Here is a 27,699-nt window from a genome sequence, read left to right on the forward strand (position 1 = left end):
AGGCCTCCGCCCCGGAAGCAGATTCCCATGCTCCAAATCCGGCAGGTTCTTCCGGGGTCGCGATCCCAGGTCACAGAGATCCTCCAGTCTAAAGATGGCGGCCCTAGCAGTGGGGGGTTCTATGGCAGTGCGTAAGACTGTTAATCGGTCCGTTGCTTTCGTCAAAGAAATTCCTTGGACTGCGGCGTCGCGTGAGTGATGGAGATGGAGGGGCGGAATTCCTAGGTCCAAGCGACCCTCAAAACCTCTGCTTTCTGCAAAACACTTAGGTCAGCGTGGTGGCTGGATTAGGAGATTTGAGTTTGCTCCTGAGCAGGCCAGTGAGCAGAAATAAGTTTTGTTTGCAATAACCGTTTAAGGATGCCGAATTCACGGTCTCCTGCCTTTCGGAGTGATTTGGTGGAAAGGTTTATTACTCGATAGCTTTAAGGTTTATTTATTTTTTTTTTATTTTTATTTTTCGTGACCGGCGCTCAGCCAGGGAGTGCACCGGTCATTCTTATATAGGATCCGAACCGCCGCGCTGCTAGCGCAGCACGCTACCCAGTGCGCCACGGGCTCAGCCCTTTAAGGTTTATTTTGACTACGGTGTGGAGGATGCATTTATTCAAGGTGGCCAGATTGTAGGCGACGAGCGTGGAGACTACTAAAAGGCAATTTCAGTACTTTTTTTGTTTTTCTTCTGCCGGCTTGTACAGGGATGGAACCTTGGACCTTGGTGTTAAAGCACCGCGCGGTAATCGTCTGAGCTAATCGGCCATCCCTCAATTTCAGTAATTTGGTTCAAAGATGAGGACCTGAGCTAGGACGGGAGTGGGGGAGAATCAGATCCACTTCTGTTATCTAAACAAAATCGACGGCGTTTCGTGATGGCCTGAGTGGGGGGAGAGTACGGAATGAGGGGAGGGGAGGAATGATTTCCTGGCTTTTAGCATTGGTGACTTAGGCGGTTAGAATTGAGGAGGAGCAGGCCGAGAGAAGATGAGTAGTAAAGTTTGAAGGCGTTGAGGTTGAAAGCTTGTGAGGCTTCCCTAAGGCAATTGGACAGAGAGCTTGTATATCATTGTGATTGAGAAGTGGACTCTGAAGCCAGACAACTTGGGTTAGAGTTCCAATTCGGCCGTTTAATAGTTGTGTATATAACCTGAGTTACTGAAGTTAATATGGGAAAAGGGCTCACAACTTTACCCATCGTCATCTACATAATAGAATCAGTAATACTTACCTCATTGGATTGTAGAGAGGCTTAGATGAGTTTATATGTAAACGTCTTAGACTTGTGCTGAATACAGTGTGAGTGCTCAACAAATGTTATTTTCATGATTACTAAAATTGCAGCTCATGGGAGATGCCTAGTCTGGAGCTAGAGGGTTGGGTAATTAGTTCTGAAATCTCGCACCAACTTTGATTTTTCTCAGCTGCAGTTTTGAGGTAAGGTTTTTTTGTATTTGCTTACCAAAATTTAAAAATTCATTGTAACTTTTTTTGTAGATATGTATCAGACCAGCCCCCTTAAACAAAAATATAGAGCAGGATTATTCTCTGCTTAGTTTTGGTTTTTGGCTTTTTTTTTTTTTTTTTTTTTGGTAGCTAGCTGGAAAGGGGATCTGAACTCTTGACTTTGGTGTAATGACATTGTGGTCTAAGCAACTGGCCTCATTGGCGAGCCCTCTCCTCTAAGTTTTTGTGACTCAGATGTGAGTAGCAGTGTCGGAGGTAAAATTGGTTTGTGCCACATCTTCTCAGTATTTGGTTGGTGAAGTCCAAGCCCAGTAAAAAGTCTCCTTTAGGCCCTGTGAAACTGTGGAAAGGTTGAGGGGTTTCACTAGCATCATTCAGATGCAAGTTTCAAGACCATAAAGGGCTGGTTTAAAACTCTTAAAGAAGAGTCTACCTGACATACAACTTTGAAACAGTTTCTCAGTTCATTCATTCATTCAGCAAATATTGAGAGTATCTATTATGTGGTAGGCATTGTTCTTGTTGCTTGCAGCTGTTTCTCCTGAACAATTATATGTCCAGAGCTGGTTTGTTTTGGAAGTAAATGTTTTTTAGAACTTTTGGGCCGAGCCCGTGGCGCACTCGGGAGAGTGCGGCGCTGGAAGCGCACCGACGCTCGCGTGGCGGGTTCGGATCCTATATAGGAATGGCCGGTGAGTGCCGGTCACGAAAAAGACAAAAAAAAAAAAAAGAATTACACAAATTCTTAAATTAAAAAAAAAAAAAAAAAAAAAGAACTTTTAATACCTGGTTTAAAACATGTTACACATGTTTTATTTTCTAGTATCATGTTCTGTGAGATCCCTGACATTGCCAACTGGTTTGACCAACCATTAATTTCAGAAATTTAGTTTCTGGGGCTGGCCCATGGCTCACTTGGCAGAGTGTGGTGCTGATAACACCAAGGCCATGGGTTTGGATCCCTATATAGGGATGGCCAGTTAGCTCACGTGGGATAGCGTGGTGCTGACACAACCAAGACAAGGGTTAAGATCCCCCCCTTACCAGTCATCTTTAAAAAAAAAAAAAAAAAGAAAAAAGAAGAAAAAGAAACTTAGTCTCTGGATTATTGAAGGATTACTGGACATTTATGTATTCATTCAGCCAATATTGAGGCCCTACTGTGTATCAGAGACTGTAAACAGTGGTTTCTATAGTTGGGGAGCTTAACAGTGTAGTGGTGGGGTGAGACTTACTTGCATAGGCAGTTGTTGAATCAGTGAGGTTTAGATGAACTAGGAGACATAAGCAGGTAATGTAAAATGCACATCAATGAAATAAAAGTACTGTAGTTCAGAAAAGAAAGAGATCATAGTTTTTGATCTTTAAGATTATATACTATAAATCTTTGAGGTCCCACAGGACTAATACATTGTTCTGTATTGCAGTAGGAGCCCAATAAAATAATACTAAGGGGATGTTTTTGGGTCTTGAAGGATAGTTACAATTTAGGTAGGAGTAGATAGGATTACTGACATATCAAGGGGAGAGAACACATGCAAAGATGTGAATCCACAGGACAGATACTAGAGAGTAACTATGAGCCAGCAGTGGGAAATAAGGCAGAAAGGGTAGATAGGGCCAACCCAACAAATTTTAGAGCCCCAACTGTTTAACCTAATGTAAACTTTAAATTATGAAAGACCAGTAAGTTGAGATATTTGGGGATCTCTAATATAGCTGGCAACAGCACACTGGATTGTAATGATCTGTCCTTTCTTCTATTCTGCTCATAGGGATTATAAACCACATACCCGGTGTAGTGCCTGGTATGATGAAAACACTCAGTATTTGCTGAGGACGGAGACTGCAGCCGACTCAGCATTTTATCTGCCCATATCCCCACCCGACTGCCAAATCTGGTACATTACAGCTTTATTGTCAGTAACATAGTTGCTTTCTGAATTTTAAGGCTTTAAGGAAATGCAAAGTAGTTCCTATCCACAAGAAGTTTGAGGGCTCTGATATCCCTTTTGGTTTCTATTTATGATCTAGGACACAGAATACAAAATATATTAACTACTTTTAATATGCTTTCTCCCCACATACAGGTGAGCTGAGAGAACACTTTGCACAGTTTGGTCATATACGAAAGTGTATTGTACCTTTTGTGAGTATTATCTTAAAAAAGAAAGTATTAATGTTATCCTTTACTTCTTGTTTTTTATCAAAGCATATCAATTTATATTAATAGCTAATGGAATGAAGCTGTTTAAAGTCTTTATTGGTTAAAGTATCAATAAAAAACTAAGTACAAACACCTATGATAAAGTTTTTAAAAATTTTTTAATCAGTATTATCCTGATTAAAAAATTTAAAAAAACTTTATCATAGGTGTTTGTATTAGTTTTTTATTGTTGTATAATGAATTACCACAATCTTAATGGCTCAAAACACCACTCATTTATTATCTCAGCTTAACTGGGTCCTCTGCTCAGGATCTTACATAGCTGTAATCTACGTGTCAGCTGGGGCTCTGGTCTGTCTCATCTTGGCTCAACTGGGGAAAGACTGACGTCCCCAGTCTTTGTAGCTTTTTAAAGAGACTGCTCCCTGAGGTTGTTGGCAGAATTCATCTCTCAGCTGTAAAACTGAGGTCCCTGTTTTCCTGCTGGCTTTTGGATTTGCATTTTGAGCTGGAGGCTACTCTCAGCTCTTGGGGACTGCCTGCCGTACTCTGTTCCCTGGCTTCTCTGTAGACTGTCTTACAACCTGGCAGCTTGCCTCTTCAAAGCCAGCTAGGGAGTTTCTCTCTCCAGTCTGCCAAGATAGAATCTTACATATGACATAGCATAATCACAGGAGTGACACCCCATCATTCTTGCCATAAAACTGAATCAAGGGAGTGATATCCCATCACCTTTTCCATATTCTTTTGGTTAGAAGCAAGTCACAGGTCCTACCTACAATCTAGGGATGGTATAACATGGTGGGGGGGGTGTGCATGGAAATCATGGGGTCATCTTACAATTCTGCCTAGTATAATATTCTGTTAAGGACTTGGGATAGAGGATAATTTTATCATAAAACTAGTTGGCAGAGAATGTCTATTTTTAGTTTCACCCTCATTGAGTGCCACTTTATTTTTTAGTATTTATAACTAATAAAACAGTATTCTTAATTTCTTTTCCTGTGCTTTTTCAGGTCTAGAAATCTATAAATTTGTTCTTCTTTGTCCCGGGGTATATTTTCTGTGGGTTTTCTAGAATTACTGGGCTTTTTTCGGTATAATGTAAGTTCAAATACAATTTACACATGCTTTACTGAAACCACCCTTTTCTCATGGAACTGAAAAAGCTAAGGTGAAATATCAGCCTAAAGGAAGTTATGTCCTTAAGTCTTGATTTAATGTTACCTGACTTCCAAAGATCTAACAGGTTACTCATATCTAGTGTTGGTGAAGGTGTAGGGAACTGGCACTCAAGTTGTTGAGACGTTTAACTGGTACTTTCAGTTCTGAAGTGTAGTTTGGCAAAATATCAAAATTAGGAATTTGCATTTGCTTTGATCTAGCAATTCCATTTCTAGGAATTTATCCTACAGAAATCGGTGCTCAAGAATATTCAAAGCAACATTGGAATAATAACTGGAAAAAAGTGTTCATCAGTGGGATTGATTAAATAGATGTCATTGATACAATTAAATTTTATATAGTTGATTAAAACAATGAGGCACATGTGTCACAGACACGAAAAGTTTTCTATAAGTTTAAAAATTAGTTTTTTAAAGAACATCTTAATAGATTTTTCTCAGTTGCCACCTAAAAGTATAAATAATTAGGACCTGGAATGAACAGATCTTAGATTTAAACAAAAGGCTTTGATTCTTGGTAAAATTAAATAAAATGTAACAGGAAAAAAATTAATTTCTAGTAAATTCATTGTACTCAAGTTGGAAATCTTGGTTCCTGTCTCAGGTACATATTATCTAAGTATTAACACAAAAATTTTTAATACCTTTACTTGTAGAAATGGAGGTAGAGGAGTGCTTTAGAAATGGTTACATCTATCAGAGGTAAGGGAGTAGATCATTGGGACATGACCAGAAACTTTTCTTGCATTCTAGGTTAATACTTACAAAGTAACCTTTGAGATACAGGAACAATTTTTAAGAATTTGTGTTTTTTTTGGCAAAGCACAGCATAACTTTGTGAAGAGACTGCTGAGAACCAGATGGTCATCTACACTGAATAGTCATCTCAGTATCTGTTCTTTATTGGAGGGCTGGAGGGGTAGGGGTGGGGTACATCCAAGCACACCAGAATCTCTTTTCCACGTGTGATGTGTAGATTGAATGATAAGTACTCTGCCTTTTGCATAAGGGGAAGTAGCAAAATTGTTTAAACTAACCAGAAGTCTGGAAGTAGGTAAGGGTAATATTTTGTTTCCTAGTTTTCATTAGGAACATGTGATGATAATGATAGGGGTGGTGATGAGGGTGATTGGCCTCAGAAGTGACCAGAGACGCAACTAAGTTTTGAGGCTTAATTTTCCAGTTTCTAGAAATGAGGTTAGAAACAAGAAGAGTACTACTTTAGAGATCAAAATTTCCCTTGGCTATTAGTGTAGTTGGTATCTAGAGTGACACAGAAAGGTCATTATCCATATCTTGCTTTTCCAATGGCAGTGGAAAAGCAGAGAGAATGTTAAGTTTAACACAAGGATTTAGCCTTGGGTAACTATATATACTAAGGTTATTGACATTTATTGTTTGTAATCCAATTTTGGCAGATGAAAAATTTGGTAGTTTGATTTGGAGCTCATGGAAACTTCAAGTTCATAATTAATCTTTTCCTATTTTTGAATTTTTAGAACAAAGAGACTGGCTTTCACAGAGGTATAGGTTGGATTCACTTTTCTTCAGAAGAAGAACTTCAGAATGTACTACAGCAGGAAAGTCATATTATTGATGGAGTAAAGGTAAATGTGTTTCTGTATATCAATTTGTGTATCAATTGAAAAGACCACAAGTGTGGAATGATAGGGACAGAGATTTGTAGTTGAAGCTGCCTTAATGCTTGTTAAAGAGTGGTGGTATACTGCCCGGTTTTAAAAGACCTGGGGAAGGAAGTACAGGAAGACCCTTTAATGGTTGGTAAGGGATATATAACAGAATAGTGGAAACAGCACTTTCAGATCAGGCAAACTGGGTTGAAACGCTGGCTTTCCCATTTACTATGTGATCTTGGGCCAAACTGATTTACAATTTGAAGTTCAGGGGGTCTTAAGAAGAAAAAGGAACAAACCAACATCTTGAGTTATTGGTGCTGACTCCCTAATAAAAAGGCAATCTTTAAATGGTAATTTTCAGTTTTAATGTTTTTGCAGACATTGCCTTTCCTCACAGTGTTTAACTTTTTTTCAGCTCCACGTACAAGCTCAAAAACCAAAAGTTTTGCTGGGGGATAAAACATCTGATGAAGAGAGAGATTTTTGAGACTGTTACTGCCTATGAAATAAAGTAAACATAACAGAATTTTGTCTAAATGTTTTTATTTGAAACAAATAGTTGCACCAAGCAAGAGCTTACTTTCCCCACTCCAAATTAAAACAGAGCTCTCAATGGGGGTAAAATTCACTTGGCAGGACACTTCCAATATGTGAACATGTTCCTACCCATTGTGGTGTGACTTTATTCATAAGCAGTTCTTAAAATACCAACCCCAAACTACTAGTGTCACACAAAAGGAAGTGGTCTTAATTTCGTGTGTGGGGCAGTATGTTCTATAAATGTCAAAAGGCAGGAGAACACAAACAACCCACTCTTTAAAAAAACTAAATAATTCTAAGTAGAATTTTCTATCCCCCCTTTCTCCCATAATAAAAAGTAGCACTGGAATCTGGCATGCAGATTTGGTTTCATCCTGAACATTTACAAAGTGTTCCCCCTTATGACTTGCATCATTTGGGTTCTGGATAATAAGTTCATTTACTTTGAAGAGATGTGTATCTATTCCTTTCTCCTCTTTTTGCTTTCATGCTCATGTTCCTTGGGGCGGCTGCTATCTGAGGGTCTTTTAGAGCCACCGTGCTGTTTGGCTTCTTCCAAAAACTTGTCCAAACCAAAAGGATCTTCCTCAAACTGAACTGGTCCTTCTCGGCCTCTCTGCCTACGGTCTGAACCAGAAAACTCCTTGTCGGGAACAAATCTAGGGAACAAGAGAAAGGACTATGAACTACTTTGTTTTCGCTGGTATAAACATTGAAATTGAGAAACTATCTGGCTTTGTACCTGTTGGTCTTTATTCTGGCTTCTAGGTCATCACCGTACATGTCCTTGTCCAGATTTTTACTGGGCCTGTAAATACTCTGGGCCATATCTTTACCACCTCTCCAGGCTTGATCATAAACATTATAAATTTCATCTTCTCCACCTGCAAATCCACTGTCCATACCCTGTGGAAAAATGTATGACATTTAAATAAAAATGTGTACGTTATTAAAAACTGAACCTGATTACATTCATGTAAAATGTAAACCCTTGCTCATTTATAGCTCACATTTTCAACAATCTGAACTGCAAATTTAAAAAAGGTCTTTGTTAAACTTTCACAAAGCACATAAACTTTTGTTCATATCACCTTTGGGTCTTTACCCAAGGGCTTAGATTAAATAAGGTACTCATTAACAAGTTTGACTATTTTAATGAAGTAGTCATTAAAATTGTGGGATGCTGTTACAAGCAGGCACTTGACAATTCCAATGTGTATGGACATGGTTGGTAAGAGGAAAGCATTGTAAACCATTTCTCTGATGCCATTTAGAGTAAGAAACGTTATATCCCCTTCACTGCCTGAGAACATAACTATTACAGCTTAAGAAAATAAGGCTCAATGAAAATCCACAAGAAATGATGGAAACATTTTCATCACAATTTTTAAATGCTTTAAGCTTACGTCTGTAACAGGTGATTGTCTTAAAAATATTTACTTCTGTGGAACTTTCATCCCTAACTCTCTTTGTTCAGACTGGTAAGTTGCCATTGCATAGCAGTTAAGAACAAAGCTTTGGAATTAAGACACCCAAGTATAAATCTTTTTTTTTTTTTTAATTTTTTTAAATTTTATTTTACTTCCCAATATACATTATAGTTGACTTTCATGCCCCTTTACCCATTCCTCTCCACCCCCACCCTTCCCCACCACATCATATCTGTTCACTTGACTTAAAAAGTTCAAGGAATTTTTGTGATTGTTGTGTCGTCTTCCCTCCCCCCTTTATTTGCTTGTGTGTTTATTTATGTATTTATTTTTAGCTCCCACAAATAAGTGAGAACGTGGTATTTCTCTTTCTGTGCCTGACTTTTTTCAATTAACATAATTTTCTCTAAGTCCATCATGTTGCGAATGGTAGTATTTTGTTCTTTTTTATAGCAGAGTAGTACTCCATTGTGTAGATATACCACAGTTTCCTTATCCACTCATCTGATGATGGACATCTGGGCTGGTCCCAACTCTTGGCTATTGTTAATAGAGCTGCAATAAACACTGGACTACATGTATCTCTTCGGCACCAAATTTAAACCTTAATTCCATCAGTTACTAGCTAAACCTCTCTGTCTCAATTTCCTCATCTATAAAATAAAACAGAGGTAACAACAGTATGACTTCACAGGGTTTTTATAAGTATTAAGTGAGATAAGTAAAAAGACTTAAGAACAATGCTGGGAATATAAAAAGTACCTAATAAATTATCATTATTATTATTATTATTTAGAAGAGCTTACACAAATGCTACCTTCAAATATTCCTAAAACCTCCAAGTCATAAGTAACTTTCCCCCTCTTTTTTATATCCCAACAGAACTTATACTTCTCTTCTCTACACACACACACACACACACACACACACACACACACACACACACACACACACACACACACACACACACACACACACACACACACACACACACACACACACACACACACACACACACACACACACCATTCATTCCATGAACTTTTTGAAGTTCCTTCTGTGTCTCTCTCTTCTCTCTCCCCCGCCCCCAAACAAGTTGACATGTTTCTATAGCATTAAAAAAAAAAAAAAAAAAAAAATCCAAAGTTCAACCAAAAAAACCCAAGACATACTGCTCTAGGACAGTGGCTCTATTTTAGAAACAAAAGATTAATATATCAGATACAAGTTTTATCACATAATTTCTTTCATTTTCTACTAGAATCTCAAATTTTAGCTATGTATAAGATCAGAACTGTTTGATCTTACTTGCCTAAAGTTACAACATACAACTTCCTTTTTTTTTTCTGTCATCATGCCAGCAAACCTTAGCCTGATCCAAATCTAAGATATGTTAATTTTCTTTTCCCTGAAGATAGGTATTCATATCAACATGCAGGATATGCTGTTTCTAAACTCCTTGTACCTTGGATTGGTCGAAGAGCCTTTGATCATATTGAACTTCATTGGAGGTCCGAGGATTAGGCACACCAAGAGCAATGACTTCACTGATATCTCGATTTTCATTTCTCTGTAGTTTTGACCTATTTTAAAATACAATGTCATTAACTGAAAAGCTCTGTACAGGCAAGCTGAATATACTCAATTTAAATACAATCAAGCTCAGAAGCAAAGGAAATGAATATATCTTGCTCACATCTTGTGAAGTTATATTCTCCGATAATGCATAATCAGGTTGGCAACTTTTACAGCATTCAGATACATGTTTAGAGGAGGCAGGGGTTTTACAATGAGACTTACTGGTAGCTCAAAAGAACATCCAAGATAATCATTCTTGACATGAAATTCTTTAATACAAGCAATTACCTTACAACCATACTGAGATATGAAATTGCTATGGCCTATATTTGGTATTATTATATGAGGGTTTGGGGGGGTTGAAGAAGTAGATGCAAATTAGATGCATCACATCAATCATTTTCAATAAGCTAGAATCAGCTTTTTTACCTAACTACACTTAGTAATTTTATCCTAGTAGAATTTTGAGGAAAACATGCCAATGATTGGATTACTCAGTACGATTTTCAACATTCAGATTAATTTAATTCCCCTATGGTTTCAGTATGTATGCAGTCTACATCCCAGTGAAACCATGGTAACTCATCCCTTATTATACTAGAAGCTCAGGTCTTAAAATGATTTCTATAGTCAACTTGACTTTCATTCAATCACAAGTTTACAGCTTGGCCACTTATTGGTGTTAAGGACCCAAGTGATCTACAGAGCCATTTTAATTTTTATAATTTAGGAATTTCCAACAAAGTGTCATTAATTGAACACTTTCACCACACTTCATTCCTCTTTCTTTTACATTCTACATTTGCCCACAACTCTAAATTCAGATTCCCTGCTTCTCCATGATTTTACTTATCCAAGGAGATGAAACACGCCAATTAAACAACAAAGAATACCACCAGCAGGAATCTTCTTTTTCATGTTTAAGATATGACTTGAAAAAATGGACTGTTTCAGCTCATAGGATGATCAGAACATGGAAAACTATTCATTTGGGAGGAAAATGTTTTATATTTGCATTTAACCCTTACTCAGAATTCCACCTCCGTATTATAGCACTTCCTCAGCTTTTCACCAATTTCAGTCTTCAGCCTTTGGTTAACCACAAACTTCCCCAATCCCTATTTTACTCTCTGTCCTCACACATGTATTTGGTTTGTTCCCTACAAGTCTGTACTTATAAAGAGTGCTTTGTAAATCTTCCCAAATTATTTTATATGATAGCTCCTTCTGAATTTTAAGTTAAACTGAACATGAGGAGGAGCTAAACTTTCACTTCTTTCAAAACCTGCTCTTCTCCCTCATTGTACTAGGTGTAGTACTCTGTCTATAAAAGGATCTCAATAAAGGTATGGATGGCACTGTTGGAGTGAGCAGGACTGAAGCCATGTTGGGACCTAAAGCTGCCTGGGCTGCAGAGTGGGGGAGGATTTTAAAGAGGACAGTTTTTTTCTCTCCACTCCTGCTTCCCATCCCCTGACTTTCTTATCTTGCTCGCTAACTAGGAAAACAATGCCAATAAGCTAATTAGTACTTTGCAAAGCTAACAGTTCTTTCTTTGAGATTTATAGAGTTTTGAGAAAATGATCAAGGCCAAATGACTGAAGCTGACCTTGGGCACTAGTCAAGTACCCTGGTGCAAATCAAAATCTTGCAGGGTCCTGAGATAACAGCGAAGACGAGAACAGAAACCAGATGAGGCCTTGGCGAGACCTTGTACCTGGCTCACAGACATGGAACCCTCGTAACTCACATCTCCTGCTTTCCTGCTTTTTCACCTCCCACATTCCATTCCCGCAACCCTTCCTTTAAAAACCCCTCAGTAAATGTAAATCTTTGAGATGGGGCAGCCTACCATCTCCTTCAGCTGAATACATCTGCTTTTCCAACACCAACCATTTGACTCCTGAGTTTTTTTCTTTCCTTTTCAAAGGGACGGGCAGCCGGACCTGAGTCCAGTAAGAGCACCTTTTCTCTTGTCCAGAGGAATAGGTACAAATCAATTTGTCTCACCATTTGAAGCAGGAAAAGAATAGACCAGAACAGTCCCATTCACTCCTTTTCACAAACATGATCTGTATTCCTTTTTCTGTATCCCCATCATTTTCCATTCTAACTGACTCTCCAAGATGAGGGAAGAAAAGATTATTTCCAGGGACAGTCAATTCTGCTGAGACAAAGTACTTAAGGGCAAGGGAATTAAGTGATAATTTATTAAGTTATCAAACTAAAGACGAAAAGGAGAGAAGCAAAACTGATCTTAGTGGATTAAAACTCTGCTCTAAAACGTACAAAAAGTCCACCCTTACAATTTGTATTTATCTCAAAAATAGCACCTACCTCTTATCAGGAGCTGCCCTGGAAAGATTCCGGTCATGCTGTCTTTCTTTTCGCCTATCATGCCGAATTTCATCCCTCTCACGTGCCTCCCCATCCTCTGTGTGGACACAGTTGAAAATGACTTCATCACTATATTATCTAATAATTTTTTTGAATGGGAGAATATTCTTTACCTTTGACAGAAAATTACATGAACTTTGTAGTCACATTCAGCCTTTTTAACCTTACCTGCAATTAATTTAAATCCAATAAATACTATTAGTTTCATTTTTGAATGTGAATTCCAGAATCATGCATACAGCTAACATGTTTAGGGGTAAAGTGCACTGCTGTCTTCAACTTACTTTAAAATGCATCAGAGTATTAAGTTGGACTGATGGATAGAGAGATAGGTAGATACGTAATAAAGCAAATTTAGCAATGTTAATTGTTAATATTAACTGTAGAATCTAGGTGGTAGGGATATGGGTGTTCATTATATAATTCTCTCGACTTTTCTGTATGTTTGAAAATTTTCATAATAAAACGTCAGGAAAAAAATTATGCACAAGTTTTCCCTTATATTTTCGAGATTCTATTGCACAAAGAACCTTTTGCTCGTGGCACATAGGGCTGGCTGTATCTTGATCTCTATTGCATTTATGTCTATCCTTATTTTCTCTACCCTCATCAGTCTGAGGGGATACAGGGTAGTTAAGAGCATGAGCTTTGGAGCCAGACTGTCTATAGATTCAATTCCTGTTTCTATGACAAGTTAGCAATGTGCAGGTTATTTCATCACTCTGAGCCTTGGTTTCCTCCTCTGTAAAGCAGTGACAATAATAATACCACTGCATAATGTTGCTGTAAGGAGTATATGAAGAAATACATGTAAAGTGCTCAAAGTGGTACCTGCCATAATAAGCACTCAATAAATGTTAGCTTTTACTAACATCTGACAACAGATTTTTTAAAATTACTTTTTAAAGAACCATTCTGTTGTTTTTTCCTTACCCATTTAGAGAACTTAGATACAGTAAGTTTTACTTATAATTGCCTTCAGTGGCTAGGTGTACAAAAAGCAGGTATACCTAATATCTTGCCTCAAGTTTATTCATGTATGATTCAGGGAAGCAGATCATTACATACAACCTTGGTTACTTCTGTACAACTGAAGTCTAAAAAAACTATAACCAATTGCTTGCTGGACACCTCCATCTTTAAACTTAACATGTCCGGGCCGGCCCATGGCTCACTCGGGAGAGTGCGGTGCTGATAACACCAAGGCCCCGGGTTCGGATCCCATATAGGGATGGCCGGTTCGCTCACTGGCTGAGCGTGGTGCTGACAACACCAAGTCAAGGGTTAAGATCCCCTTACCGGTCATCTTTTAAAAAAAAAATAAATAAATAAACTTAACATGTCCTTAACTAACCTAGTTTTCCCTCCCAAACCTGAAGTCTTCCTAATATTAGTAAATGGCAACTTAATTCTTTTCAAGTCAAAAGTTCTGGAGTCATCCTTGACTCCTCTTTTCCTCTCATACCTCTACCTAATCCATAAGCAAATTTTGTCAGCTCTACTTCCAAAAATACATCCAATATCTGACCATTTTCTCAATACCTCGTTATCATCTTTCATCTGGTTTATTGTAATAGAGTTCCAAATAGTTTTCCTGCTACTACCCATACCCGTTCCACAGTCTTTTATTTTTAACACAGCAGAGTAATCTTTTTAAAAATATGTATTAGGAGGGCCGGCCCGTGGCTCTCTTGGGAGAGTGTGGTCCTGATAACACTAAGGCCACGGGTTCGAATCCCTATATAGAGATGGCCAGATGGCTCACTTGGGAGAGTGTGGTGCTAATAACACCAAGGCCATGGGTTCGGATCCCTATATAGGGATGGCTGGTTAGCTCACTTGGGAGAGCGTGGTGCTGACAACATCAAGTCAAGGGTTAAGATCCCCTTACTGGTCATCTTTAAAAAAAAAATATATATATTAGGGGAAATGTTGGTCAAAGGGTACAAAGTTTTATTTATGCAGAATGAATAAGTTCTGGAGAGCTAGTGTACTCATGGTGACTATAGTTAATGATACTGCACTGTATACTTGAAATGTGCTAAGAGAGTAGACCTTAACTGTTTTCACCCAAAATAAAAAACTACATGAGGTAACTGATATGTTAATTAGCTTGACACTGGTAAACATTTCACAATGTATATGTATATCAAAACCTCACTTTGTACTAGTCAATTATATCTCAATAAAGTTAGAAAAAAATGTCAGATCATGTCACTATGTTTAAAACTCTTCAATTGCTTCCTTTGTTACTTGAAGTAAAGGCTATGTTCTCATAATGGCTAAAGGGCCACACGTGATCTGGCTACTGCCCTTCCCACCTGCCCTAATTAATATGACACCTCATCTCTTTCTCTCCTCTTTCACTACAATGCAGCCATACTGGCCTCCCTGCTTTCTGGAGCACACCAGGCATACTCCCAACTCAGTGCCTTTGTACTTGCTGATCATTCTGTCTGGGATGCTCTTCCCCCAGATATCCATATGGCTTACTTCCTTCACATTTTTTTTTTTTTTTTAAAAGATGACCGGTGAGGGGATGTTAACCCTTGACTTGGTGTTGTCAGCATCACACTCACCAAGTGAGCTAACCAGCCATCCCTATAGAGAGATTCGAACCCATGGCTGTGGTGTTATCAGCACCATACTCTCCCGAGTGAGCCACGGGCCGGCCCTTTCCTTCACATTTTTGTGTTAATGTTATCATCTCAGAATTGAGGCCTATTCTGACCACCCTCTCTTGCTGGCACTTTGATCCCCCTCTTTCCTGTTTTATTTTTCTCCATAGCAATTATTACCTTCTACTATACTACATGATTAACTTTTCTATCTACACTCACTAGAATGTTGACTGCTATATCCTCCCTTCCCCCCACTGTCTAGCAGAAAACCTCGTATCTGGAAGAAAACCCTGTACATAGCAGGTGCTCAATATAAACTGAATGAATGAAAGAATGAATATTTATATTAGTCTAGGATTTATTAATGAAAAAAAAAAACACCTTCACAAATTTTCTTATATTAGAATTAGGACTTGTCTTCCCACCATAATTAAATTATTGCACTAATGTAGACTACTAAATAAAGCCAGAGAAAAAATACTAGCAGATTTAATGACTAGAAGTACATTAACCTACAAGATAAAAAAAAAAACAAACAAAAAACCTCTGGATTATTTTACCGTGGGGGAACTGAATTATTCAGTTGAAGATCTCATTACTCTAAGTTTCAAGAAAATTAGAATAAGAAAAAATCAAGCCTATTATTTTGAGAAATAATGTGACTTTTAAAAGTATATTGCTCAGAACTTTAAAAACTTCTAGTATAGCTCCATATTGAAAGCCCACCTTTAAATATATACTCCCGTATTTTCTGCTGCTTCATCTTAGTAAGGCAGATGTTATTCTCCTTTCTACACTCTCTCTGAAATATCTAGATTTTCTTTATGTGTACTTACTACTTTTGTATGTAGTAAAACAAACAAACAAACCCAGAGATTTGCTAAAATGAGATATATAGTGTTCAAAAATTCAGTTTAGTAATGAGAATAGTATACCTTTTTCCACATGGGTTTTGATCCCAGCTCTCCTCTCCCTGGCTTTCTGGGCCATTTCTCTAAGTTTCTCTTCATGTTTCTCCTTTTCTTTTTGAGCCATCTTTCTTTCCACTTGAGCACGCATTTCCACAGCTTCACGAGCCTGTTAGTAAAGTCAGATATTAAATAGGACACTATGATGGGATAAATATTTACAGCTATCATCTAACTCCCTGAATAAAGTCTGGCTTGTAAGAGCAATTATAGAGAACTCAGATTTGTTATTGCTGATTAAAATGAAAATATCCTGCCTGGAAGACACTGCAAGGTAAGCTCTTTCACTCTGGGGAATGTTTTAGTGGTTGAAACTATAATAGTGACCCCAATCAATCTTGTAAGTCAAGTGTTTCACTAATGCTTTCTCAGAAACAAGACTTAACAAAATTAAACAAGACTCCAATAAAGCAATTTTCATTATCAATAGCATAACAAGGACTGGTTACACTTTCAGAATCAATCAAGCCAACTCAAAATAAAACCTTAGCCTACATCTGCTAGAGATCATTTTTATAAGGGTATTCAATCTGATACGGGAGACATACTTTTCTATATTCTCAACACATGCCATGATGTGTGTGAACAAGAAGGTCACATAAATACCATACTATTTAATTTATAATATTAACAGACAGTCAATACTATTAATGCCATTTTATGTAGCATTCAATTCATCAGAATATTTACCTGCCCTTCTCTGCACTGCCCTTTTGGGGGACATGTACATCTAAAATAGAGGAAAATTATGAAGTCTGAAACTGCACCTATCAATCTTCACAAAATGGGATCAGCTTAGCATACCATTATTCTGGCATGTACTGAGGGAGCTGGATTGTCACTAGTGGGATGTGTGTACAAGTATACAAAGGATAGGCTGTCCAGAGCCGTCCTGCAAGCTACAAGGGGGTCCCGTGTGTGTGGCACGGCTCCATGAAATTTCTTGTTTGTTCACCTTTGGTTGCTTGACAAGGCTTTCCAGAATTAAACAGCCTAACCTTTCGGCTTAGTGTGGCTTTGGGAAATTCCCTGGAGTTTCTCCCAGGACATATTAAAATACATCAAAATTAACTGGTTTATTTAAAGGGCATTGTCAGTACTAAAGGTGTTTTTGATGCATGTTCCCGGTATGGGTTGGCTCAATTTAATTTTGTTATTAATCTTTCTTGTTAGTGATGTGTGCATGGACCCATTGTGGCTGTGGTCATGCTCTTGTACGTGTGGAATGAAGTTATTATGTTGGATTTCTATCCACATCCCCCAGGGAGGTGGTAAGTCCAAGTGCAGTGGTGTTTACAATTATTTGATCATTAACCAGTTACAGATTTCTTTGTTTTCCCCATTCCCACAGTTTCACTTGATTTACCAAGAACATGTTTCCCTAGTAATAATAAGAATGAAATACTGTTTTTGTTAGTTTGAGTAGGATCATTTAACTTTTCACTTTGTCCTCTGTGCTGTTCCCAGAGTCTATTGGCAGGGAAATAAAAGGTATAGACATTGTGATTTTGACTATAAATTAAAATGATCAATATAGAGTATAAGCAACATTAAATTGTTAACCATAACTAATCAACGTTATTAAAATCAAGTACAGTAAGTATAAGTAAGATTAAAAAGGGTTAAATTGTAAGTTAAGAAGGTTAAGAATTATAAACTAAAAGTCTGATGCTCTTTAAAGCCAAGCATCCTACTATTGTATAGTTTCCTGGCCACAAGCCACAGGCTTTGGGGTGAACTACTGATGCATGAGTAGATGTTTTTGTCACAGCATGAGTGCCTTGGAACGTTTTGACCTTTCTTTTTCAATAAAAACAAAATAAAAAATATTTTGATTAAAAAATAAATCAATGTGTAAAAGATTAAGTAAAAACATATAAATAAAGCAAGATTCATGTGTTCATTGTCCACACTTGCACTAGACATCTGTGGTCCGTCTCTTCCTTTCCTTGCTGAAGCCACACCACCTATTCAGGTCCAACGAATCCTGCGGAGCTGGTCTCCAGCAATAGGCCCACATACAGAGCTGCAATTAGTACCTGTTGTCTTTGGCACATATACTACAAGTTAAAGTCTCTTTAGGTACCCAGTATAACAGCTAAATTAATAGTACCTTAGGTAACCAAGAATGAGTTTACAAATTATCAAAAGTATTAAACAATTAAATTATAAGAGACCAACCTTTCGATCGGCAATGTATAGGGCTTCAGCCAGTTTGGCAAAATTTTCATTAATGTGTACTGTCTGTAGTCCTCTTCCATCAGCAGCCAGACGTTTGTCCAGTGGAATTGTATAACCCTAGTGTGAAAGCAGACAGAAAACACCAGTCACAGAAGAGCTACAAAAATTATTTAAAATTAAATTTAAATACACCTCTTTTGAGAACCACTTAGTTGATATTCTTTTCCTCACAAGTTTCTTCATGATGATGCAAAACAACAGCAGCTAACAACAGCTGCTTTGTATGGAGGATTAAGCACTTTACATCTATGAGAGTACTTCAAAAAGTACATAGAAAAATGGAATTAAAAGATAATATGAATCTTTGCATGAACTTTTTGAAGACCCCTCATATGGTCTCACTTAACCTTCACAATAACTCTGTAATGCTGGTAACATTATTGTTTCCACTTCACAGATGGAGACACTGATATAGAGAGCTTAAATGAAGTCCCCAAGGTCACAGATTTACTAAAGGGATGTGTTAGGATTTAAACTAAGACTATGACTTCAGAGACCAAACTCTGGAAAAATAGATTCTTGTAGAAACAATTGTGGATTATAATAAAAGGAAATCACTGTCAAATAGCTAATTAATAGTTGCTCCTCAAGTAAAAACGAATATAAGTCATACAAAGGTAGACTAAATCACTACAATCTTAGTATCTATAGGTAGTTTAATCCGCTTTTGTCAGATTCTTAGAACCTGTAAAAGTTTTAGTAAATGGAAAAAAAGATAGTTCGCTAGACAACTGAGATTCTACATTCTGAAATTTTGCATCTCATTTCAATAAATCAAGAAATATGCTTAAACATCCATGTAACTTTCAAGCTTAGCTTTATTTTTCTAGATTTCTAACTGTACTTCCAAATGTTGACATCTAGTCCATGATCTCTTCATAAAACAAAGTGCTACAGAACCAGATCGAAATACCACATGGTGATATACATATTAAACAATCCAAATCAGACCAGCCAACAACTTTTTGTTTTAGGATAAGTGCATAACTTCCTTTAAGGATCAATATATATGTATTTAATCCATGGGTTAAAGTGGCTTTCTTCACCCATCAAAAAATAGAATAATAAAGTATGATTTATGAACAAGAGGAAATAGTGATTAGAAAATTTATCCCATATTTTACAGATTCTCAACGACTCCTGGAAGCTTTGGTGATTAGTAGAGCTATATAAGATTTAAATAGTTTAAGCCTGTATTGTTATAAACAGAGACAAATAGTTGAAAATCAAAGCACTGAAAATATCCAAACATTTACTCTGTTGTTTTGTCACACGATCATTTACACTGGTTTAATTTCTTTCAAAAATAATTTTTAGATATAAATTTGAGTTTTCTAAAGAATATCATCTTGTATAATACTTCATTTTATTTATTCCTTCTCTATGTGCTTCTTATAGCTACAATTCACTAAAATAATCTACGTGGTATTCATGTATCTGGACACGAACATTTCTATTACATTAAAAATAAAAACTCACGTAAATTCAGTGTTCCTTTTTGAAAACATTCAGCTAGTGAGGTGCTGAGGTTTCCCATAGGTTATAATACTAAGAGACTGATTTTATGTCAACTTAATTACCTTTGCATTTTTCCAGTTAGAAATACAAGGGGGAATCTTCCACTCTTGTTGTTCCTTTACAGTCATCTGAGTTGAAAAAAGAATGAAACAAGAGAGTTTTAGATTTACAGCCTAACTAAAAACCCAAATGTAATCAATCTTTCTCTTCGAAAATAGCTCCACAAACAATGAGATATTGACAGACTTAGTCAAAGGCCAAAATTCCATAGTTTTGGTAGCACTATAAACTATGTTCCCATATAGCAAATTCTAGTAATAAGTTTAAACTAATGTAAAAAATGGAAAATAACCTAGAAATTATTTTTGACAATTATAAATGCTGGCTAATATTTTTCCTTAAAGTGATGTGACTACTTTTGGATTAAAAACTTGTTTTTTTTGGTAATAAAACATAAATAAAAAAGCCACTCAGATTATCAGAGACCAGATGAACCCATGTACTCATATTCTATGATGATAACACTGTTCATGAGAAACAGCAGACCCTGTTCATTCTATTATAAGCAAGGTTTGGGTTACTAATAAGAAAATTAATAGCTAACATTTTACATACATTCTGATAAATACTCTAGAAATTACACTTTGTAGTCTTGACTAAGTTCCTATTTGATCTTGAAAAACAAATTAAAAAAAGAAAACTCAGTCACTGTGGTGACATGTACCTGTATAGGTACAGGGAGCTTATTTATAAAATTAACAATCATGACTACAAAAAAAAGATTTAGTTTATAGCAAAGAATACCTTTCTGCTAGGAGAATGCATGACAGGTGCAGGAGGAGAAGGTGGACCACGGGGAATTTTCTTATTAATCCTGAAGTATAAATCAAAGCACAACCAAAGAGTGTTATACTTTTTTCCTTTTAGTTATTATATCTCAAGTCTCCCCTCCACATTTTTTTTTGTTGTGTAAATCTTCAAACAGACAAAAACAGAGACTGTATAATGAATGCCCATGTACTATACACCTATCACTCAGCTTCAACAATTAACAACACTTGGCCAACCTTGTCATCTTCATCATTTACCCCATCTCCATATTATTATTATTTCATAGAGTAATATACTTTTTTCCTTTTTAAACAGCAGATTTACTGAGATATCACTGACATACAATTAACTATACATATTTAAAATGTACAATTTGATTTCATTTTGACCCAAGTATACACCTGTGAAACCATCATCACAATCAAGACAGTGAACATATATATCTATCACCCCCAAAAAGTTTCTGCATGTCCCATAGCTCTCCTTCTTGTATCTCCCATCTCCCCTCTGTCCCTACCTCTTTCTCCACAGACAACCACTAATCTACCTTCTGTGACTAGATTAGTTTGCATTTTCCAGAGTTTTATGTGAATGGAATCATATTGTATGTACTTGTTTTTGTCTGGCTTCTTTCACTCAGCATAATTATTTTCAGATTCATTCACGTTATTGTGTGTATTAATAGTTTATTCGTTTTTATTGCTAAACAGTATTTCATGTAGGAATATACCACAGTTTTGTTTATCCATTCACCTCTTGATGGACATTTGCGACAACTTTCCTCCTTTAATATCTCTTTTAAAAATAGTAATTCATTCTCATAAAGCCATCTACTTACTTAAACCTCGGAGGCTCCATTGGATCTTTCTGCATTTCTACCATCCGAATAACCCTCTGTTTAGCTCCAGAGTTGAAAGCCACTCCTTGCTGAGATGGTGTGTATCTGAAGAAAGCAGATGAAAACTAAAGGTGTAACAAGTTCAAGCTTTCAGTAGGTATTTTCCTTCTGTTACAATCCTAAGCTAGACTACATTTTCAAAACTGCAAAGTATTTAGGCAGAGCAGACAGCAACAGAGATAAGAGAACTAACAGAAATTATGAGTTACAAGCAAAATGTAAACTAGAATGGGTATTAGTTTGCAAATGATCCCTCCCCATCCATTTTCCAACAAAGAAGGTGCAGTGTTCAGTTTCACAGATAAGAAGACGACCACAAAATAGTACCTATTATGTAAGTATACACTTGAGGAAAAAAAAAACACCCATAATAATCCCAGCAGGCAACTTAGTTAACAGTTTTTGATTAATCATAGGTTGTAAAACAGAGGAACAATAATGGTAGCAGCCCTACCAGCTCTAAATTTTCCCTTAGTATCTATATGTGATTCATCCTGCCACACAAAGATTTAGTCGAATGAAACCTCTCAAAATTTAGAAGTATTATAAGGATGCCTATCTATATAAATGGAAAACCATAAATAATAATTGTGGTTTGGATCACAATGGCCACAAGTAATTGTTAACTTCTGAAAACAAAAAAATATATTTTGAAAGTATCATAAAAGCTAACATCTTAAAGTGGACATCTTAAAAAATTCTGCTTTCAACTGTCTGCAAAGAGAGTCAATAGGCTTCAACTCATTATTCAAAATAATGCATTTATAACTGTTACTAAGTAGGATAGTGAAAGAATACCAGGATCCACAACCTGAATCAAGTTCGAAATGAAACTAAGACTTGCAAGCATGATTCATACCGGATATACTGAGCAGGAGCTAGTTTATCAGCTGCTCGAACTGGCATGGCTGCAGCAACCTTCTGTGATACGGATTTTTCTAAGGCTACTCTTGTCTTCTCTGTTATCTGAAATAAGAAACATTGCTTTAAATGGTGCAGAAGTTAGTTAGGATGTAAAAAGTCATCTAGTATATCAATTCCCAGTTACCTCTTTAATAGCTTCATCATCAGGTCTTTGCAGGTCTGGATCATCTGCATTCATAACCTCCTTTGGAACCAGGTCAGTGTATTTGCTATAAATGACCTAAAATGTTCAAACACAAGCAGGCTTAAGAAAAGCAGAGAATAGAAAGAAGCAACCTCATTAAGTCATTTCAGATGTCAACATGTCCTTTCTGCACACTTAAAAATTTAGAACACTCAGATTTTTCCTTTTAGATTTTAAAATCAAGGAAGCTTAAAATACATACACAAATTGCTGCTCTGGCTATAAGTTAATAATTTTCCCTTGACCCCACACATTTAAGTTATTTGAGATCTTCTAATGAAGTCAATATCCAAATAAATTGTGCCAACAAAATCTTATGCATCAATGATCCCTATTTTTGAGGCTCACTAGGACTTGAAATTAATGATGATATAAATTGCCTACAGCACCATTATCTTGGATTACAACCTCAAGATAATTTAATTTACGTTACCAAATAATTTCTAAATCCACTGGGCCTAGAAAATTTCATCGACCTCATCTTACTTATTTTTTTCTTTTCTGGCATCAGTTCTCTTCATAGACTAAGAAAACAAACCTGTGTCACATTAAAAAAACTCAGAACACAGGGTGCAGCCTTATCAGACCAAGGTCATGGGTCCAGATCCCCGTACTAGCCAGCTGCCAAACTCCCTCCCCCACAATAAACTCAGAAAACTTTCTTCCACGAAAAGACAAAAGCAAAAAAAACCCCAACAACAACAACAAAAAAAACCCCATCCTATATATACAACATTTTACACCCATTAGCCAATCCAAATTTAGGACTATTATATGATTTGTACTAGGCCCAACATGGTTTCTATTAGGCTGACACTGATGTAGTAGGCCTCTGACAAGAGTATTACTCACTTTCATGTCCATCTACATTTCTCAGACATTTTCATAAAAATGTACATGGCAGATTTTAAAGAAAAAAAGGGATACTGGAAATTCAACAAATAATAAGCATTCTAGACTTAAATGTTTTAATCAGAAATTTTTTGATACACATGCAAAGAAAAAACAACTTCCTAGGCACTTGAGATCTTCAAAAATTTTCTGTAGAAGAGAATTTACTACTACAAGCCAAAGTCTTATATTAATAATTGCATTCTATCATATGACATTCCTTAAAACAGTTTAAAGGAAATGCATGCTATTCCTGATTTCCTATTCCAAACAACAGAGTAAAAAACACTATATGGCTTAGAGACTTGAGCTGGCTTTGCCTACTCCTTTAGTCACCTCTTGTAACTCTCACTCCCTCACTCATTATGCTTCAGTCACACTGGTTCTTCTTCTGTTTCTTGAACATGCTTTCCCCCAGTTCTGGACCTTTATAGAATTGTTGTTCCCAGTTTTTCACATGAGCTCTTAATCTCTGTGTCTCAGATTAAAGGTCCTGCATTGGCGAGCCCTCATTCATCTGACTACCCTTGCTAAAGTAGCAACCTCTCCCCACCCAATCATTCTAAATCACAGCACTCTATTTACTATCTTCAAGGCACTGTTCACAGTATCTACTTCTTTACTGTCTGTCTTCCCTATTAAAATACCCTATTATATTATAAATATGTTAGGGATCCTCTATTAGAGGTCCTCTATTACATGTAAAGGTACTTATATTTTAGGCCCTACAGAATTTTCTATACAAGCTATTGATTTCCCAGAAAAAAGTTATCTCATGGCTATAAACTGAAATCTGTAGCTTTTTCCCCCCCAGGAATGAGAAGAGGGGTCAGGTAAGAATATGTAGATAATTTAACACAAAACATGTACTACTGATATGTGAGCTATTAGTGTCACCATTTTGAAAGGTACCCTAAAGCTTACTCTACTGAGAAAAGTGAGGCTTAGTACACATATCTAATAACTGACCTAAAAAGTCTTATTTCCTTTCAGAATGGAAAAATCTATACCACCACAAACTGAAAATTATATAACCCTCTAGAAAATCATACTACGACTAGAAGAGTTAATCACCTTAACACAGCAATCATTAAAGGAAGGGATTCTAAGTAAATGACTCCCTGGTAGTCATATTATTTCAACATAAAGTTTCAATACTAATTTGGCATACATGAGCCATTTACTCCTTATCTGGGTATTCCAAAGTTAATAACCCTTTAAATGAGCATCAATAAGATTCTAATATCTCACAAGGCTGAATGAAGGACATCTGAAGAGCAAGATTTCCCCATGGTAATTAACTATAAAACCCCCCATTTTTATAGCCTGAGAACCAAATGTGCTGAAGTAACTCAGTATATCCCAGCAGGCAAAGGGGCTGGGAAGGGTCATCTGAAAATACAATATACCCTTGAAGGTATCAGGAGCACAAATGAGCTTAGCGAACAAAATAAAGCAGTAACTCATCTGCAAGACAGGTATTTTCTTCTTACTGAAAATTGGCAAAGAAATGCATTGACTGAAAGGATAAGCCTACCAACATATTCACCATGTGAGGTAGTAGAATTTCTAGAAGAATAGGTTTCTGAAGAATAACAGATCCCTCTGAAATAAATCAGAAATCTTTACACAACAGTGCAAATACAAAAACGCAATAGATTATTTTCATCATATGTCAAGGATTTTCCATATTAGACTCCTGAATGTTCATAATGAACAAAATGGGATTTTAAAAATTTAAGTAGTCAATGAACAAAACAGGAAAATCTGTGTTTTTCAATCAGGGCATCCCTGCCACCTTCAACTCCCCTCCTGGGGCCTTTGTAAATGTGTGAGGTATTTCTGGTTAAGAAAATGGGTAGGGTGGGGGCACTACAGGCATTTAATAGGTAGTGTCAGCTATGTTAAACTTTGTACAATGCTCAAGACAATCCTGAACAATCAAGAAGTGTTCCCCCCAAAATGCCACTGGCACATATCAGCTACTCAGTTAATACTGAATAATTGAATGCATTGCAAAACTTCATGCATTAATCCATCCACTTTTAGCAAAAAAAGTATGAACCTGAGAGTGATACTTCTAAAAAATACCAATTTTGGGTTCAGTTCTGGTGGCTCTTATAGACAAAAAGAACAATGTTTAGAGACCTTATTTGGCCAAAATACTGAAATCCAAAAAGTTCTGCTTTATTTTCAACACAAAATAATCACCAATATAGATGGCTGTTACAGAGGGGAAAAAACCTTTCAGATATTCCCTTCAAATCAGATACAATTCTTGGTTTCCAGTGTTGAAATACAATGCAAAATGTGCTAAAGCTGTATTTCATTCAAAACAACACAACCTGCTAATGACAAATTATTGCCTTAACATTTTGCTTTTTCCTAATTGGGAGTGGAGAGGTAGCAAATATCAATAAGGAAGAGTGATTACTCAGAGAAAGAGAGATCCACCAAGATAAAGACAACTGGAGTCCACTGAAGGCCTCCATGGCACAGGGTAGATTTCTAGTACATGTCCCGCATGTACAGTGACCTAATTTTCCTCTTGCAGGAGTGAACTATGCTTCCTCACTGGCTTCAGAAGTGGTTTTTCTGTTATACAACGAAAACTGCTATTGTGTGCCCAGCTAACACTGGTGAATGCCTGTGTATCAAGCTTTCAGTCTCCAAGAAAGGTGCCGAAGAGGAAAATATAAAGGTACTATATAATCCCTGCTCTCAAAGAGCTTATAGTCAAATACAATTGATCATGAGTGAACAGATAGTTACAACAAAAAGTGACGACTGCTATGATAAACATCGGGAGTAGAGAGGAGGGACATCCAGTCTAGCCAGGGAAGATCAGGGAGGGTGTCCTGGAATAGTGAAGAGTGAGCTGAGATCTGAAAGCAATAGAACTCAAGTCAGACAAAAACCACGGGTAGGGCATTCCAGGCAGAGGAGGATGCCCATGAGAAGTTCTCAAGATAAGGGGGAATGTGCCCTGTTAGGGGAAGTGCAAGTTGTTTCTCCTGGCAGACATTTATAGGGAATGCTTTAAAGTCTTTTCTTCTTAACAGCCACCTATAATAGTGATTATTTTATATTTGAAAATAAATAGAATGGCTAAAACTGGACTGTTTATTTTTGGATTTCAGTATTTTGGTCATAAGAGTTGAGGATGGGTAAGCAAGGGGTCAAACATGCCGTAAAGAGCTTGGTTTTTATCCTAAAGATCATGGAAACCATGGAGAGGTTTTAAGTGTGCACATTCCTGTGTGTATATGTGGGAGAGAGGGAGAAAAATAAACAGACATAGATGAATTTGTTTTTTTCAGGCAGGCAAGACAAATGGCAAGAAAATGGGTTCAGATTCTGCTGTGGCAAACGAAGCAAGAAATGATAAGGGCCTGAACTAAGTAGCAGAGAAGGGAATATACTTCAGAAGTGTTAAGAAAACAAGATAGATTGTGGTCACTAAACAGATGGAGGGTCTGAGCGAAAGAATAAAGTTTTGTTTATAAAACTAAAAAATTGAAAACCACCAGTGCCTAAAAAAGAGTATAACCTCACTATGGAATATTTTATTCTAGATTTTTTTGTTGTCATTGTTTTTTTTTTTTGGGGGGGGGGGGGTGGCTGGTACAGGGATCCAAACCCATGACCTTGGAGTTATAAGGCTGTGCTCTAACCAACTGAGGAACCAAAAAAGCCAGCTGGATTTTTAAAAAAATGAAGTACACCTATATGTACTAAAAAAAACTTGAAAACATATTAGTAAAAAAAAGTCAAAGAAGTTATGAATAGCAAAATCCCATTCATGTAAAAAAAAAAAGTCTATAAGCATATGTATATGTAAACTGAGAATACATACACATAAATATCTAAATCCACAATAAAAGTCTGGAAAAATGTACATCATTGTAGTAACAGTAGTTACCTCTAGGAAGTAAAGTAGGAGAGAAGCAGGCTGGACTATTTATACTTATTTACCACTGGTATCTTTTATCATAATATATTACTTGTGTAATTTTTAGAAAATATCAATAAAATAAGGGCAAAAAAGGACTCCCAGGCTTTCAGCATAGGCACTTAGGAAGATATCACTGCCATTCACTGAGTTAGACACTATAACAGGGAGATTAAGTGGAAAATTACGCATTTAGGTTTGGATTTGATTAGGTAGTACTTAAGGAATATCCAGATAGGTCTGCCCTTGTAGACAGTTTATATAATGACCTAGAGCC

At 36.7% G+C, this 27,699-nt stretch overlaps 2 protein-coding genes across 2 annotated transcripts in view; one reads left to right on the forward strand and one right to left on the reverse strand.

Moving 5' to 3' along the window:
- The first annotated feature begins 79 nt into the window (after positions 1-79).
- SLIRP (SRA stem-loop interacting RNA binding protein) lies at positions 80-6,975 on the forward strand. The gene is made up of 4 exons (XM_063089429.1): positions 80-191; positions 3,552-3,610; positions 6,312-6,419; positions 6,865-6,975. The coding sequence occupies exons 1-4, from the start codon at positions 95-97 to the stop codon at positions 6,934-6,936; spliced, it is 336 nt and encodes a 111-aa protein (XP_062945499.1). The 5' UTR covers positions 80-94; the 3' UTR covers positions 6,937-6,975.
- SNW1 (SNW domain containing 1) overlaps positions 6,976-27,699 on the reverse strand; it is a 31,997-nt gene continuing 11,273 nt past the window's right edge. Inside the window, exons 4-14 of the mRNA XM_063089428.1 lie at positions 22,520-22,615; positions 22,331-22,437; positions 21,412-21,516; positions 20,547-20,616; positions 19,805-19,870; positions 18,165-18,281; positions 15,951-16,092; positions 12,335-12,431; positions 9,885-10,002; positions 7,732-7,895; positions 6,976-7,648 (exon numbers count right to left, since the gene is read on the reverse strand). Of these exons, the coding sequence (XP_062945498.1) occupies positions 7,450-7,648; positions 7,732-7,895; positions 9,885-10,002; positions 12,335-12,431; positions 15,951-16,092; positions 18,165-18,281; positions 19,805-19,870; positions 20,547-20,616; positions 21,412-21,516; positions 22,331-22,437; positions 22,520-22,615 (1,281 nt within the window). The 3' untranslated portion in view covers positions 6,976-7,449. The remainder of the gene's footprint in view (positions 7,649-7,731; positions 7,896-9,884; positions 10,003-12,334; positions 12,432-15,950; positions 16,093-18,164; positions 18,282-19,804; positions 19,871-20,546; positions 20,617-21,411; positions 21,517-22,330; positions 22,438-22,519; positions 22,616-27,699) is intronic.

Source organism: Cynocephalus volans, chromosome 3 (assembly GCF_027409185.1).
Source record: "Cynocephalus volans isolate mCynVol1 chromosome 3, mCynVol1.pri, whole genome shotgun sequence".
NCBI lineage: Eukaryota > Metazoa > Chordata > Mammalia > Dermoptera > Cynocephalidae > Cynocephalus > Cynocephalus volans.